Here is a 17,832-nt window from a genome sequence, read left to right as displayed (position 1 = left end):
ACGGTCCCTCAACCACCTATTTTTTTGTGTTTTTTTTAACACCTTCACCATTCTCCCCTTGTCACACCTATTACCCATCCTCCTGTTGGCCAGGATTTATCATTACCATCTCTGCTGCTTTTTATGTCCTGCCTCATGAACTATAGTCCCAACTCCAACTTTATCCTATTTGCATAAGATGAATACACTGGAATGAGAGAAGCATAACTGAGCCAAGGATTAAATGTTTAAAATATGTAAATAATAAATTACTTGTATACAAATAACCCAAAAAATTGATTGCACAGTGATGTCCCTACAACTCTTCCACCCTAGGCATCAGCCTGTTTGGCCTTTTCACAAATTCAGGCTTGGGAAGAGCACTCTTTGTCTCACTTACTTGCAGTGGATTGAGCAGGACAAACAGATAGTGTAAAGCTTCTGAGCTTCCATCTGACATTAAAGGGATTCCAACGGCCCAAGTCAATCCAAACTGAGGGGTGCAGAAGACAACGGCCTTCACCAACTTCTTAATGACCTCTTCGTCTTCGCTGCTTCCTTCGGAAATGGATGGTCTGAGGAGTTTACGGATCACCACCAGCAGCACAAGAAAATTCCCCGACAGGATAATGATGGTTGGGACACTAAAAGCCATATAAGCACCTGAGCCACTATTCAGCCAACATACGGTGTCTTTCTGATAGTCATCAGTGGGCGTGAAGTACAAGAAGGTGCCTACAGCAATAATGCTGGGGCACACGTACCCTAGGCCAACAGAAAGACCCATGAATTCCTTCTTCGTTATATGGTGGAACACGAACACTAAACGACAGAACAAGAAGAGACTTTGGACTAAGGTCCAGCAAAAGAAAGCTAAGAGAGAAAAGTGAGTGCAGAAAGTTAGTCCAACACAAAGTCTCAGGTGCTCCTTCGGCATGATGTAACTGGCGGCTATAAACGAGACGTTACTCAGAAGCAGGAATATGGACACATTGAGGATGGCCATATGTCTGTAGTACGCAACAAGGTTCATCGGAACCCTTAGCACATACACTTGGAAGGAAATGCACAAAACTAGAGAAACTATGGAGATCACAAGACCTGTGTTAGTGATGTAGTCAAGTATGGGGGAGTTCAGTAGCCTTTGGGGCATGAACTTAGCCATCAGTACAGAGAATGACGTAAGATGATGGCAGCGACAATTAGTTATGCCATTGACAACTTCGGTTGTACACCCATCTGACGACCAACTGTTGGTGGTAAAATTCCAAAAAACGCATATGGCCGTCTGGTCACAGTCTCTGCTGTTACACAGGAAACTCAAGCTGAGGTTTGGATTATGGTAACTCTCGTTATCGAACAACATGACGTTGGTCAGAATGTTACTGTCCACTATGAAAGCCCCACTTGGACTTTCGTCTTTTTCGTAGTGATTTGTGAAGTCCATATGCAGGGATTTGTAGGTCAATAACATAATGTTGACCAGACAGTTAGGATTAAAGTCTTGATAGCTATCCATTGGAGATAACGCTAAACTGACATGATCCTCAACCCTCAGGGCAGTTTCGTTGCTCATGTTAATACAGGGGGCAACAAAACATCGCCAAATAATGTTTTCATAGGAGACATTAAAAGATACATCAGTCATTTTCATTCTTTTTAAAATGTTTTCAAAACACCACAGGATCTGTGGACCGAGCACATTGTTTCCGCTGGTTGCCGGCCTCCAGGACACGTCATTGAGAAGTTGGTTGGTAATATTTATGATATCCTAGAAGAAAGAGTCAGAAATATAGAAAAATAACCATTGTGATACAACACAGCAGTGCAATACTGCAACCTGTTCCTAGATAATTAAATAAAACAACACACATTTCATATTAGCTTATGGATGTGTGATATTGCAGGTTGTGGATGTCTACTATCTCTCTATAGGGCTCATTACACGATGGCTCAGTGGTTAGCACTTCTGCCTCACAGCACTGGGGTCATGAGTTCAATTCCCGACCATGGCCTTATCTGTGTGGAGTTTGTATGTTCTCCCCATGCTTGTGTGGGTTTCCTCCAGGTGCTCCGGTTTCCTCCCGCACTCCAAAAACATACTGGTAGGTTAATTGGCTGCTATTAAATTTACCTAGCCTGTGTTTCTGTCTGTCTGTGTGTATGTTGAGGAATTTAGACTGTAAGCTCCATTGGGACAGGGACTGATGTGAATGAGTTCTCTGTACAGCGCTGCGGAATTAGTGGCACTATATAAATAAATGATGATGATGATTTAATAACATCGTATTTATCAACCAATCATCCATTAGCTTTTATCTGTCTTTTGCAATTTAGACAATGAAAGCAGGAGTCTGATTGGTTAATATGATTGTTGCAAATTCTGCACTTCAATACTATGTTAGTACATAATCCTGACTGTCTGGTAAGTCTTATTCTTGTCTTACGATATAATATCTTGCGGGCGTGGACTAGCAGTAAGGGGTGGCTCTGACATCATGGAGGGCTGGGTGAAATATAATGGGGATTTTCTATTTATAGCAAAGAGCTCCACATTTTTTTGTCAGCCACTTCCAGGATTTGGTATAATATCGGGAATTAGTTCCTCACACACTTCACCACTTTGGACTCACCATTACTGTGCTCATATGAAACGTCTGATTGGATTGGGCAGCATTTTCCGTGATGTTCCCCAGAATATACACGATTAGCGCCACCTCATCCGCATGGAAGCCGGAAGGTCCGACGGCGGAGGAGTATTTCTGTAATTCTGGGATAATGTTCAGTCCCAATTCTGCAGAGTTGTTCTGTTTATAAAAGAAAGACCACTGTATTCTGACCCTCTTATAGAGAAACACTGATCAATTACTGAATAGATATGGAAAATAAATGTCCGAGCTTAAAAGCTAAGCATTTATAAACCATAACGCCACTGTTATGCTGCATAAAACCACCACCCTTCCCCTGATGTCCATTTCAGCATCAGGCACTATCGGCCTGATTCACGTTAGGACGTACGTCTATTTGCGGGCTGTACCTTGTGTGAGTTTACTCTGCGTATACTCCGACACTGAACTTACACCAATGAGTGCGATTACATGCAATTAATTTCCGAACACAAATGACACGACTGCCTACGACTTAAATGGCGGAACGGGGGTGGCAAGGGGCGGATGAATGTGGGCAATGTACAGGGTGTGCCGAGAGCTCTCTGACGCAAATGTCGCCCATTGAAGTCCTGGGTTTCTCCCATCTACACTTCTTGCAGCAGCGACGTGGCAGGTATGTGCCAACTGCTAGTGATGACTGACACGGCAGAGTCTGTTTATTAAATGGTACACGTATGTACGCAAGGAAGAGAGACTACAAAAACACATTGGGCCTGAGACATTAAGGAGAGAAAAGCATAAAAAGGTAGTAACTTTGCACCCGGGCAAAACCATGTTGCATTGGAGGGGGGGGGTGAATTTAAAATGTGGGGACAGATATATAGTTGGGGTAGGACATGTCCTAGATCAACTTTAAACTTCAGTGTCAGAATAAATCCATCAAGTATTTGTGTGCTACATGAAAAAACAGACAGTTTGTAACTTATGTGCAAAATAATAAACTAGTTTTCACCCCTTGCATTGTAACATGGTTTGCCAAGGAGAAAACTTACTCCCTTTTTTTGCTTTGCTCTCCTTAATGACTCAGGCTCATTGTACGTACAGAACACATAAAGAAGATCTGGATTTATGTATTTACTGTAAAACAATATTTTTTGAAAATACATAGTTTTATAAATGACTACGGTGTTAAGAGTTGCACATTTATTATGTATTTTTGCATGTGTTGAGATGTGACCTTATGCTGCAGATATACATGTGGGTATCCTGCACTCTCTGTTCACATGCGACAATTAGCGCTTAGGCTGAGCGCAGGGACAGGCTGGGCTGGGGGGCAGGAGGCATCTGCCCCCCTGGGCCGGTCCCATAATGGGCTACCTTGGGTTGAGTCATGTCTTGACCCCTGGGCCGCAATCTGCCAGCCCTCCCCTGGCAGAGCGTATTGGATATGAATACAGACGGGACAAAAATGGATGTCAGAAAAAAATAATAATTCAGGTACGACGTATTTTAACAATTAAGCGGCTGATGCAGCGTCTGCCGCAATTGTGCCTCGAATCGCAGGTACAAATTGAATTCACTAAAAATAAAGCAAAATTTCAACAGTATGTACCTGGTTTACTGTATGCACCCCTCACATACACATCACATACACATCACATACATACATACATACATACATACATACCACATACATACATATCACATACATAGATATCACATACACATCACATACATACATACATACCACATACATACATATCACATACATAGATATCACATACACATCACATACATACATACATACATACATACATACATACATACATACCACATACATACATATCACATACATAGATATCACATACACATCACATACATACATATATGCACATCACATACATACACATCACAAACATACATATCACATACACACTTATCACATACACACATATCACATACATACATACATATCACATACATAAATATCTTATACACATCACATACATACCACATACATACATACATACATACATACACACCACAAACATACATATCCCATATACACATATCACATACATATTTATCACATACATAACCCACACATATTTATCACATACACATCACATACATATCAGATACACATCACATACATACATACATATCAGATACACATCACATACATACATATATGCACATCACATACATACACATCACAAACATACATATCACATACACACTTATCACATACACACATATCACATACATACATATCACATACATATATATCTTATACACATCACATACATACCACATACATACATACATACATACATACACACCACAAACATACATATCACATACACACATATCACATACACACTTATCACATACATACATACATACATACATATCACATACATACATATCACATAGATACATATCACATACATATCACATAAATTTATCATATACATACATTCCACATACATACATATCACTTACATACATATCCCATACACATCACATATATACACATCACATACATACACATCACAAATATACATACCACGTACGTACATTCACACCACAAACTAACATATCAGATACACAAATATCACATATCACATACATATCCCACACATATTTATCACATACACATCACATACATATGTACCACATACATACATATCACATACACATCACATACATACCACATGCACATCACATACATACATACATTTTACATACATATCACATGCACATATATCACATGCATACATGCATATCACATACACATCACATACATACATTTTACATACATATCACATGCACATATATCACATGCACATCACATGCATACATATCACATACATGCATATCACATACACATCACATACATACATACATATCTCAAACATACACACTGAAGCACCAATGAGCGTCAGCGGGAAATTCGTAAACAGCCAATCACAAGCGGTCACTCGAAATGACAACCGTCATCGTCATCATCCTCCATTTTGCCCTTGATACCTGTAAATAATTTGGCTCGGACAGATGTGTATGTGTCTGAGGAGTCACAGTCTGCACCTGTCCCCCTCACTGTACTCAGTAGGTTAGATCACCCCCCCCCCCTCCATCCAGCCCCTCTAGGTCACACAGCACAGTACATAGGCACATTGGTATGTACCACTTACCTCAGCACGCACAGAGCGATTACACACATGACATGTTACGCAGACTGGGGTATGTCCCACTCTGAGTCAGCCCAAAGTGCCCCCCCAGCAGCCGGCAGAGAATTTCCTCCTCTTGCTTTATACAGTATAGTATCACCTACTAGGAGGCCGTCATGGTACCTACCTGCCTGGTACACCTACATGAGGACATGAACAGATAGGCCTAGCCCCACTTTGTAATATCATTGGTATTCATCAGAGTAATGCTAAGAATAAGATCCATACCACTAATTACATGAATAACAGACTCCACCTACCATGTTTGTAAGTTGTAGCCAATCAGTCAGCTTCTCCCAGGTAGAAGAATTAGAAGTGTCTACGTGAGATGATACATATTGATTATATTGATATATATCATATTTCTATTTCATTATATACAGGAAGGCTCATCTACAAAGCAGCGACAATGTCTTTTTGTAACATCACATACGTATTTTTGTGTTTATGGGGCAGTGAATGGATCTGTGAGTGAAGATGGCGTACTGCCTGCTGGGCGTCCAACACATTGATTAATTCGCCACCTTAAAGCTCTAATATCTGTTTTGTAAAATTTCCAGATATAGTTTCAGCAATATGAAGGCATTTCACAAACCAATCCACATTGTTCTCATCTGAGGCAGATGGTGCTTTCAGTGTCTATGATGGGAAAATACTATTTATATATCAGCTGCTACTTACTCATTTCCTGCGGGACGCTGATTGCTGCTGTTGCTGTGCCTCAATAAAGGAAAATAAAAAGCTCATTATTATATTATTGTATCTATATTTTCTAAGCATTCGCTGCAGTCTATTCGCATCGCTTAACAGATATTTGCAGTCAGTAAAGAAGATTCTCATTTGATTTTGTGAAGGGGAAGACGATGGGAGCTCTTATTTAATATGTATTTTACTTTCTGTTTGTTTTTAATTGTAATTTATGGTAAATGTGACTTTCATATTTACAGTCTGTATAATGGGAGGAATATTTCTATATCAGCTGCTACTTACTCATTTCCTGCGGGACGCTCACTGCTGCTGTTGCTGTGCCTTCAATAAAGGAAAATAAAAAGCTCATTATTATATCATTTTATCCTCAAAATATCTCTTTCGCTTTTTTTAAAATCAGACTGATGATAAACATCTTCACCACTAACCGTAATAATCATCATCATCATCATCATCATCATCATCATCATCAGCTATTTATATAGCGCCACTAATTCCGCAGCGCTGTTTAGATAATCACCGCCATGTTACATCTATAGTGCGTTCTGTTCGCCAAATAGTGAAATAAGGATGATTGGTGCCAATACTGGCTCTCTTCTATCATCTCTATGGAATCACTGCTCAGTATGTTGTCCAGCTCTGGTCCTTACTCAGTGACTTATGTGAAGATTCTGGGTTTATCTGACCTGATTATGCCCACCCACTATACCCGCCTTACTATAGCAGTGAAGCCTACCCAGTACCTTCTAGGGATCTTATAGTCATTCAGGAGCTACTACAGTGCATTTATTGTAATAGAAACAATCACTATAATTCTATACGCAAACAGTAAATAAATGTCAGCCAGGTTTACCACATTATCTGCCCCCTATCCCGCTAGCTTAAGGTTACTGTCACCTGGAATTTCTGACTTGCTGAATCCCGGACGTTTGGCCGGACAATCTCTCCTTTACCAGAGTGGTAGGAGTCTAGCCCGTGGTCTCCCTGTTAGATCAGGCCCACCAAGTAACAGGACCCCTGGAGTTCTTCTGAGCTGCAGATGTCCCAGCAGGATGCTCAGCCCAGCAGGAGCCCAGACTTCCGCGCTAGAGCTCTTCCCAGGCTCAACGACCCCCATCTCCCCTGGGTCTCGTCTTTCCTAAATACTCTATAGTTTACCCACACTCCAAGGGCATTGGTCACATCCAGGAGTTCCTGGGGGGCAATAGGGGTGTATGGTCGGAGAGGTCGGGACTTTGCGAATCGCGTCATTCTTGCCCGCACCCCATGTGATGTAATGCCTGTTTGGGGTCTTCTTACAACTGTAAATAGTCCCAAAACAGTCATTACGTCACTGGGGGCAGAGTTAACTCTAATCTATGCGGGAGAATTGCTAGCTCTCCTGGGATTCCGGGAGAATTACCCAGAATTCGGGAGTCTCCTTGACATTAGTATGCCTTAGATAGGGGGTCTCAGAGTGTCAGTCTGTCAAAAGGGGCTGTTACCGGCTGTCCCTTCTCATCCCGATACATCCCTTGGTCCCCTGCACCTGCATCCTGGAATTGGACCCCACCCGATCCTTACCCATAACCCACCTGGCTTCCATTTAAGAACAGTATATAACAGTATCACTGCAACATCATCAATATACATTTTTACAATGAGTAGCACAAAGTCCCCTTATCTTGTAATAAGACACTGCACTCTGGTGAGCTGGGGACACTAACAGGGCAATAAAAGCACAAGTTGTTATGCTCCACATTCTGTGTGAAACGAGGGGCAGGCTGGTTACGGTGATATCTAACTTGCTTCATCAATGTAACCAGAACTTGGGAGGTCATTGTTCCAAGAATCCAATGTTATCATACCCACAAATAGGATTTATGCTTCAGTTCTTGCGCTAATGGCTACTGGGTCTTAGAGAGATGGTACAGGGAGGGGAGGGACCTACAAGCGTCAGCCGAGTACAGTCACATTTACATCCTTCAGGAGGCGCACAGTACGGGGCGTCGACCCTGGTGCAAAATATACACTGATGATGATGATGATTGGGAGCCGCTTGTGATTGGCCCACTGACAGTATATAATTAATTAGTGTTGCTGCTACTTTCTATGCATTCGCTGCAGTCTATTCACTTATTTGATATTTGCTTTCAGTCCATTACAGGACAAAAGACGATGGAAGTTCATATTTACTTTGTACTTTTACTTTGTGTTTGTGTTTAATTGTATTTTACACGGAAAATGTGACTTTCATATTTATTCATAACGCTGTCCAGACACTGTTCTCTTATCTATATAACACTTCATTACATTATTATATGGTGTACAAATTGAGTAATGCAGCTATAGTATTTACTGCTTATACTGTCAAGTCAGGTCCTGATGTAAACCTCGCACATAAATTACTGTTCTCTCCTGGTGTAATCCTGGCACATAAGTTACTGTTCTCTCCTGGTATAATCCTGGCACATAAATTACTGTTCTCTCCTGGTGTAATCCTGGCACATAAGTTACTGTTCTCTCCTGGTGTAATCCTGGCACATAAGTTACTGTTCTCTCTTGGTATAATCCTGGCACATAAGTTACTGTTCTCTCCTGGTGTAATCCTGGCACATAAGTTACTGTTCTCTCCTGGTATAATCCTCGCACATAAGTTACTGTTCTCTCCTGGTGTAATCCTGGCACATAAGTTACTGTTCTCTCTTGGTATAATCCTGGCACATAAGTTACTGTTCTCTCCTGGTGTAATCCTGGCACATAAATTACTGTTCTCTCCTGGTATAATCCTGGCACATAAATTACTGTTCTCTCCTGGTGTAATCCTGGCACATAAGTTACTGTTCTCTCCTGGTATAATCCTGGCACATAAGTTACTGTTCTCTCCTGGTGTAATCCTGGCACATAAGTTACTGTTCTCTCCTGGTGTAATCCTGGCACATAAGTTACTGTTCTCTCCTGGTGTAATCCTGGCACATAAGTTACTGTTCTCTCCTGGTGTAATCCTGGCACATAAGTTACTGTTCTCTCCTGGTGTAATCCTGGCACATAAGTTACTGTTCTCTCCTGGTGTAATCCTGGCACATAAGTTACTGTTCTCTCCTGGTGTAATCCTGGCACATAAGTTACTGTTCTCTCCTGGTGTAATCCTGGCACATAAGTTACTGTTCTCTCCTGGTGTAATCCTGGCACATAAGTTACTGTTCTCTCCTGGTATAATCCTGGCACATAAGTTACTGTTCTCTCCTGGTGTAATCCTGGCACATAAGTTACTGTTCTCTCCTGGTGTAATCCTGGCACATAAGTTACTGTTCTCTCCTGGTGTAATCCTGGCACATAAGTTACTGTTCTCTCCTGGTGTAATCCTGGCACATAAGTTACTGTTCTCTCCTGGTGTAATCCTGGCACATAAGTTACTGTTCTCTCCTGGTATAATCCTGGCACATAAGTTACTGTTCTCTCCTGGTATAATCCTGGCACATAAGTTACTGTTCTCTCCTGGTGTAATCCTGGCACATAAGTTACTGTTTTCTCCTGGTGTAATCCTGGCACATAAGCTACTGTTACAGAGCTGGATGCTTCTTGAGATGCGTCAGACTCAGCGCACACATGAAATTGCGCCTTTTTTGGCTAGGTTTAATCCTGCGTTTTTTACATAAACTGCGTCCAGCTCTTCGTGAGTCCCTGAGTCTGCAGCGAATGAGCTCAACCTCCACCTTAATATTCAAAGTAAAAGGCCACATGGATCTATTCATGTGTGCAGGTGTTGTAGCGTGCAGGGTATCTGAGGGGTGGGGGGCGCTTATAGTCTGTATATTGACTATATAAGATGTTACTTACTCATTGCCTGCGAGATGCTCATTGTCGCCGTCGTTGTGCCTTAATGAAGGATATAAAAAGTTAATTAATACATCATTTAATCTCTTTCACTTCTCTTTATATCCACCTGATGCCCAAACACCTTCACCACTAACTAATATCTGATAATGACGGACGTTACGTCTAAGACGCGTTCTGATCACCATATAGAGATCACAGTGAGAACGCAGATTGAAGTAGGAATGTTTCGTGTCTATATTGGCTCCGTTCCAGTAGTCGTCTGCAGAGCTGTAACTAGAAACGTCAGCTCCTGGGGCAAGTAAGAAATGTAACTATGTCTACTCAGGGGTTTGTCTGTCACATTTATATCAGAAAGAACAGACAAAATGTGTGAGTTTCTATGTTATAATATGTGTAAGAATTGGAGTAAAGTTATTTTGGGTATTTGAGCTGTTATGTTCCTGGGGATATATCTACAGTGATACTTTCTGGTCTATATATTTCCTCTCACAAGTATGAAGTGCGCTGATATACTCTGCCATGGATATATAATATTCTCATTTTGTATAATTAGGGCCTTCAGTAGGAAAGTGAAATGCAATTACCTGTACAATTAGACCTGTGTGGTCTATCTGTTCCCTATCCATCCCCTTCACGTTCCTGTATGTGTTGATAATCGGACAGGTGTGCGGAGTAGTCTACTCGTTACCCACCACACGTGTGGCCAGTCGGCTGTTTGGCGCGAATGTCGGAAATTCAGACGAGTCAACTATTTGCCAACACATTGTTATGAGCCATCGCGCTACTGGCCACAGCTCATTCTGAATACTCTCCGTCCCAGGTGTTGCTAGCATCCAGGACGCCAGTGTGGATAAGCAGCTGGTTTCCTGTCGAGTCTTCTGCCCCTTCATCCCAGCTGTTTGCCTAGAAGCTGGTGCAGCACGGTGGCTCAGTGGTTAGCACTTCTGCCGTACAGTGCTGGGGTCATGAGTTCAATTCCTGACCATGGCCTTATCTGTGTGGAGTTTGTATGTTCTCCCCGTGTTTGCTTGGGTTTAATCCAGGTGCTCCGGTTTCCTCCCACACTCCAAAAACATACTAGTAGGTTATTTGGCTGCTATCAAAATTGAACCTTGTCTGTCTCTCTGTCATCTGTGTATTTGTGTTAGGAAATTTAGACTGTAAGCTCCAATGGGGCAGAGACTGATGTCAGTTCTCTGTACAGCGCTGCGGAATCAGTGGCGCTATATAAATAGATGATGATGATGATGGGGTGCTCTTATCAGGGACTTTAAAAGGCAGAGAGAGCGTAGCCACCCTGCCGGTTATAGCATTAAGTGTGCACCTTGTTACCTGCCCCTTTGTTGTATAGTTTCTTCTTGATTAGCCGTTGCCTACCTCCTATATGTTCCTGGATAGTTGCTGCTCACTGCCTGTCTTGTCTTTTGGCTTGTTTCTGGACCATCCCTGCTGGGTGTCTGCTTCAATCTTTTGGCTTGTCTATGGTTATTTCTAAGTACTTCTTGCCCTCGACCATTTGCTTTGGTACTAGTTATCCTGTGTATACCGCCTTGTGTATTACTACATCCAACCTCCATGCCCATAGTTACCTGGTTTAAAAGATAAAGTCCTACTACTATGATTATAAGACCTGGGGGCATCTGAGTACCTGTGAGACTATCACTCTCTCTGGGGAAGGCGGTTGCTCTAGGTGAAGACGTGGGGGCATCTGAGTACCTGTGAGACTATCACTCTCTCTGGGGAAGGCAGCTGCTCTAGGTGAAGACGTGGGGGCATCTGACTACCTGTGAGACTATCACTCTCTCTGGGGAAGGCAGCTGCTCTAGGTGAAGACGTGGGGGCAACTGACTACCTGTTAATCTATCACTCTCTCTGGGGAAGGCGGTTGCTCTAGGTGAAGACCTGTCCCAGACTTGTTCTAAGAGCTTATCTGGTTTCCAGTGGGAGCCATAACAGTATAATAATGGTCAATGCCGACTCCATACCCCATCATGACTTAACAACACAACCAATCAAGTGAAATCCAACAGGATTGGCAACCAATAACGGGAAGTAAAATTGTGCAAACTTTTGCCTGTTTGTTAGATTTAGATTGTGTCTGAAGTGCGGTACTGGTGGGTAAATGGTTTTATATATATATAGGTACATTTTGTTTAGTCTTAAAGCCACTTTAAATGCTGCTGTGTATATTAAATATGGAAATATATTATATAATACATGGACTGCCCTAATATTATATTAATCTAATGCTAATTACACTGGAATAACAGTGACTATGGCTATAACGGAGAATACCATAGTCCTTGGTGTGACTTACCCTGTACTTGGGAGGTGTCGCTCATTCCTCCACTTGTGCCTGTAAATAGAGGAACAAAATGTTATTACCAGACACAGTAACTTGGAACAATAGGGGGATAGTTGTCTTAGTTGTTGCAGATCATCCAACACCCCCAGGTAACACATGTACCTCTCAATAATTTCTATCTGATCTCAGGGAACCACAACGGGGGGCGGGGGGGGGGGGGGGGATTTTATTCACTCAACTGGAGTTGTGCTCTCATTTCTTCATGTAGTAAAGCATAGGCGTACACATTTGTAGAACGAGTCTGTAGCGAGCGAGCTCACCCCCACTTTAATGTTCCTAGTAACGGGCCACATCTGCTTACAGTCTGTATGTTGGGAGAATATTATCTATATATGATGTTACTTACTCATTGACTGCGAGAAGCTTGTTGCTGCTCTTGTTGTGCCTCAATAAAGGAAATAGAAAGCTCATTATTACATTATTTTATCTAGAAAACATCTCTTTCCCTTTCCTGCGCCCTCCTTCATATTTGCGCTTTGGGCATTCGCCCCTCTCGCACAGCCCTAGTTATAGCCCTGGTTGTCTGTAGGAAATCTCAGCTCAGTTCCTCATATTGTGAGTGAGCCTCAGCTAAAGATAATACCGCTGTGCGTGTATGAGCCCAGAAGTGCAGGTGTGGTCACTGTGATGCCTATGTGAGTGTCATAGGGTGCAGGATAAAGGGAACAGGCTTTAAAATTTCATGGAGAAGTCATCCAGTTCTTTTGGAGAGAGGACAGTGTCCCTCCCTCCCATTCCTGGTTCCAAAATTTGGTGCCGAGTTACGGAGTCACCATCCTGCTCATGAGCCTTGAGGTAGGGGAGGTGCTCCTTTGTCCAGGTTCTGGTGCTGTCCCGAGGCTGTGTGACCAGCGTGTTGCACGAGTGCTAGTATCTGGTTCGGGTGTGCTAGTACAGCCCCGAAGGTTTGATGGGACGCTTGGTGAGTGAGCCATGGTATAGTACTTGTCCTGGTACAGGCCCGGAGGTATGATGTGCCACTTAATGCGTGGGCTCATGGTAGTGTACGGGTCTGCTGCTACAGTCCCGGAGGTTTGATGGACCACTTGGTGAGTGGGCCATGGTATAGTACTGGTCCTGGTACAGGCCCAGAGGTATGATGACCCACTTGGTGCGCGGGCTCGTGGTAGAGTATGGTTGTGCTCGTACAGACCGTAGGAATGATGGGCCACTTGGTGCGCATGCCATTGTAGGGCACAGGTGTGCTGGTTTAGACCCAGATTTTATGATGGGCCACTTGGTTCGCAGGGCGTAGTATGGTACGGATGGGCTGGTTCAGCCCCGAAGGTGTCATGGTTAAATACCGTAGGAGCCACTGGCTGGAATTTTCACATCTAAATAGGGAGGCGCGGAGTCTTCACCAGGGATCCTCATAAGGAGGTATGGAATTCGCTGCATGGGATGCACAGGTTGCCATTCTCCAAGTTAGCCACCAGCGCACTGGGGAGCTAAACAGGAATGGTCAAACAATCTCGGTCAAAGCCAACAGTAGCGCAGTACACAGAGTTAATCAGAAGAAGCGTCAGGAACAAGCAGACGGTCAAACCAAATGAGCTGTGCAGAACCAAATAGGAATCCAGGAGAATAAGCCAAGGAACAAGCCAGAAGTCAGCAAACACAAGGAGACTGGAGTATACAGGAAATGCTGGGTGTGGGATGGACCAATACTCTATTGGTGCCAGAGTGTTCCTTATATAGGGAGGAGAGAGAGCTGATTCAGCGTTTAGAATACAGTTGATCGCGACAGGATGACACAGAAGAGCGTCCCGCTGTCCAGAAACGGGACACGGAACGCGGAACAAGACAGGCGACCATTCCCCCTTCACCTAGGAGGAGTGCGGGGATGGTGCCTGACAGAAACCCCCCCTCAGAAGAGGCGGCTTGATTCTTTAAATTCCTTCACGAGACGAGGAGCCTGAAGATCCTCTTTGTTGACCCAAGATCTCTCTATTCGGGACCACAATCCCTCTAATGTACCAAGAATTGGGCTTGTCTCTGAGGAGATATGATTTTAAAATACATTCTACCTCGAACTGCTCACAGTGGACAGTCCTGATAGGAGGAGGAGGAGGGGATCTTTGGAAACATTTGTTAAGGAGAAGCGCCTTCAATAAAGAAATATGTAATGTATTATGTACCCGGAGAAGGTGGTAACCGGAGTTTATAAGTAACAGCATTGATTATATGTGTGATAGGAAAAGGACCGATATAGCAAAGTAGTTTCATGGAGAGGACCTTGAGCTTGAAGTTGTGGGTAGAAAGCCATACTTTTTCACCTTCACGGAGAACCAAAACATTTCTTCGGTGGCGATCCGCAAAATGTTTATGGTGATCTGAAGATTGCGGCAACTTAGACTGCACTTGGGACCAAATCTGAGAAAAATTATGGACTATACTCTGAGCTGAGTAGCTCCGAGAGAGTAGGTAATACGGGATGTTTCCCAAAAAGAATAAAGAAAGGAGAAAGACCAGTAGACTCGTGTTGATGGTGGATGTGCGTGAACTCTGCCCAAGGTAAGAACTCACTTCAAGAATATTGCTGTTTGGAGCAACAGCATCAAAGATAAGATTCCAGATCTTGATTGACTCATTCGTTCTGGCTATTCATCTGCGGGTGATACCCAGAGGCAAATTTCAAGTTGATCCCTAAATGCTTGCAGAACGATCTCCAGAACTTGGATACAAATTGCACCCCACAGCCCAAGATGATTTCAAGAGGGACACCATGAAGACAGAAGATGTTCTTTGTAAATATAATGCCAATGCAGAAGCAGATGGTAGTCTCTTTAGGGGATTAAAATAAGTGAACTTAGAAAATCGGTCAACTACAAACCAGATAGAATTGTAACTATGGCTGTTGGGAAAGTCAGTGAAAAAATCCATGGTAAAACTGGTCCATGGAGACTCTGGCACAGGGAGGGAAGGAGGAGACCAGGAAGAGAACGTCTGGGGGTTTTGTGTCTAGCACAAATGTTGCTAGACATAGGACCCCCAGACGTTCAGTGATAAGAGAGGGCCACCAGTAGTGCAGACTTTAAGTAGATCAAATTTTTATGGTCAGTGAATACTGTTACAAGGAGGAGAGCCCCCTCCAGCAGGTAACGCCATTCTTCGACGACAACTTTAATAGTCAAAAGTTCCTTATCACCGATACTGTAGTTGGCTTAACATGGAGAAATCTTATTAGACAAGAACTCACAAGCCCTGAGCATACCAGATTAAAACTTTTGAGAGAGCACCGCCCCTACCCTTACTTAGGAGGCATCAAGTTCCAGGAAGAAAGATTTATTCTGGTCTGGCTGACACAGAACAGGGGTGGAAGAAAAGGCTTGTTTTAAGGCTTCAAATGCCAGGATGGCCTCCTGAGGCCAAGATTTGACCTGTCCTCTCTTACAGGTGAGAGAGGTGATGGGAAAAATAAGGGTGGAGAAATTCTTGATAAATTGTCGGTAATATTTAGTAAATCCAGTAAAGCATTGAGTAACTTTCAAACCGGCGGGTTGTGGCCAATTAAGAATTGCTTCCACTTTGCTTGGGTCTATCTGCAAGCCTGTGTGAGAATTCAGGTATCCAAGAAAGGGTAAATTAGATAATTTGAAAAGACATTTCTCTAGCTTGCAATATAAATGGTTCTTCCGTAGATGACTGTCACGGGCACTAGGAGTTGCTACCCGAGTTTCACCAGATGGTACTCTGCTGGAGAGGCGGGGATATGGCACGCACCTCAAAGCAGGCAGGTGAATGATTGGAGCGACACAACAGCAGGAGAGTAGAGATAGTCTGAGGCAATCAATGACTTGGAGTTGTAAACTGGAAACTGGAGATAATGTAGACACGAGGAGTGAATGTGGATCGTGATAATAGGCAGAGGAGGAGTCAGTGGTCTGCGTACAGCAAGTTGTACCACTGCTCTGATGGGAAGAATAGGATGGGTGCTGGTAGGTAGCAGGGTAGTCGGTGGTCTGCGTGCAGCAAGTTGTACCACCGCTATGGTGAGGAAACGGGTCCAGGTGTAGGTAGGTAATAGGAAAGTCAGTGGTCTGCGAGTAGCAAGTTGTACCACCGCTGTGATAGGAGGACTTGTCCAGGTGCAGGTATGTAGCAGGGAAGTCAGTGGTCTGCGTGCAGCAAGTTGTACCACTGCTGTGGAGGGAGTGAGGACTTGTCCAGGTGCAGGAGAGTGAAGTTGAAAGGCAAACTGTGGCTGTATGGGAACAGCGCGAGTAGAGCAATGTCTTGGAAGGCACAATGAATAGTCTGTATATATAGTTGGTGCCTTGCAGAGGAGAGAAGCTGATCACAGCAGTTTATGCACAATGACGCCAAGTAGTAGCGTGAGTAGGTAACGAGCTTGAGTGACAGCTAGTCCTAACTGGAGCAATACGGAAACACAGTCTATATGGGTACCTGTACCCTGCGCAATAAACAACAGTGGATGCAACTGGTATGCGAGTAGACTAGATAATAGTCAATAGTTAGTAACGCATACCCAGTTGTGTAGATCCGGAATCAGCTGAGAGGTGAAGCGTTGTAGCGGTATGGGAACCGCCGCTGAGTTGAGCAGGGAAGCAGCGTGGAAGCTGTAACACGATCAGCAGGGTGTCAGCATTGGAACGGTCAGAGGACCGCTGCTGAGTGGAGCCAGGAGCAGCGTGGAAGCTGTGACACGATCAGCGGGATGATAGTGTTGTAGCGATGTGGGAACCGCCGCTGAATTGAACAAGGGAGCAGCGTGGAAGCTGTAGTAAGAACAATCTGCACACAGTTTGGAAACTGTATAACGAGTAAAGCTGGAAGCAGTTTGGGATCTGCACACACCTAGAGAAGTTCACTGGGAATGAGACTTCAAGATCAGGCCCCTACCTAGGGTTGCAGGTGCCTCAAATAGGGTGAGGTGATTGATCTGTCAATCACCTCCATGGACAGGTGAAGCTACTAGCGAGACCTGCGCATGCGCAGATGGCAGGATAGCGAGCAGCCACGATTCCACACAGGTGTAGGGAGAAACGATGGAGGACCTCGCACCAGAGTAGAGGCACTCACGGTCCAGTGAGTGACAATGACAGAGTACCTCCGTGACGTGAGCACGATGAGACAAGAGATCTTGTGAAAAAATTGA

At 43.6% G+C, this 17,832-nt stretch overlaps 1 protein-coding gene and 1 long non-coding RNA gene across 2 annotated transcripts in view; both read right to left on the bottom strand.

Moving 5' to 3' along the window:
* Positions 1 to 3,980, bottom strand: part of LOC142142553 (adhesion G-protein coupled receptor F1-like) — a 38,602-nt gene extending 34,622 nt beyond the window's left edge. Inside the window, exons 1-3 of the mRNA XM_075200432.1 lie at positions 3,966 to 3,980; positions 2,613 to 2,786; positions 380 to 1,750 (exon numbers count right to left, since the gene is read on the bottom strand). Coding sequence (XP_075056533.1) covers positions 380 to 1,750; positions 2,613 to 2,786; positions 3,966 to 3,980 — 1,560 coding nt within the window. The remainder of the gene's footprint in view (positions 1 to 379; positions 1,751 to 2,612; positions 2,787 to 3,965) is intronic.
* A 2,829-nt stretch (positions 3,981 to 6,809) lies between these two features.
* LOC142142586 (uncharacterized) lies at positions 6,810 to 12,698 on the bottom strand. Its single transcript, XR_012689228.1, has 3 exons — positions 12,666 to 12,698; positions 10,349 to 10,387; positions 6,810 to 6,850 (listed from the first exon to the last, which is right to left on the bottom strand). It is a non-coding gene; the product is annotated as an uncharacterized LOC142142586 (long non-coding RNA).
* Between the last annotated feature and the right edge of the window lie 5,134 nt (positions 12,699 to 17,832).

This window comes from Mixophyes fleayi, chromosome 3 (genome assembly GCF_038048845.1).
Source record: "Mixophyes fleayi isolate aMixFle1 chromosome 3, aMixFle1.hap1, whole genome shotgun sequence".
Lineage (NCBI taxonomy): Eukaryota > Metazoa > Chordata > Amphibia > Anura > Limnodynastidae > Mixophyes > Mixophyes fleayi.
The sequence above is the reverse complement of the archived record's forward strand: the minus strand, read 5'-3'. Positions and strand labels throughout refer to the sequence as shown.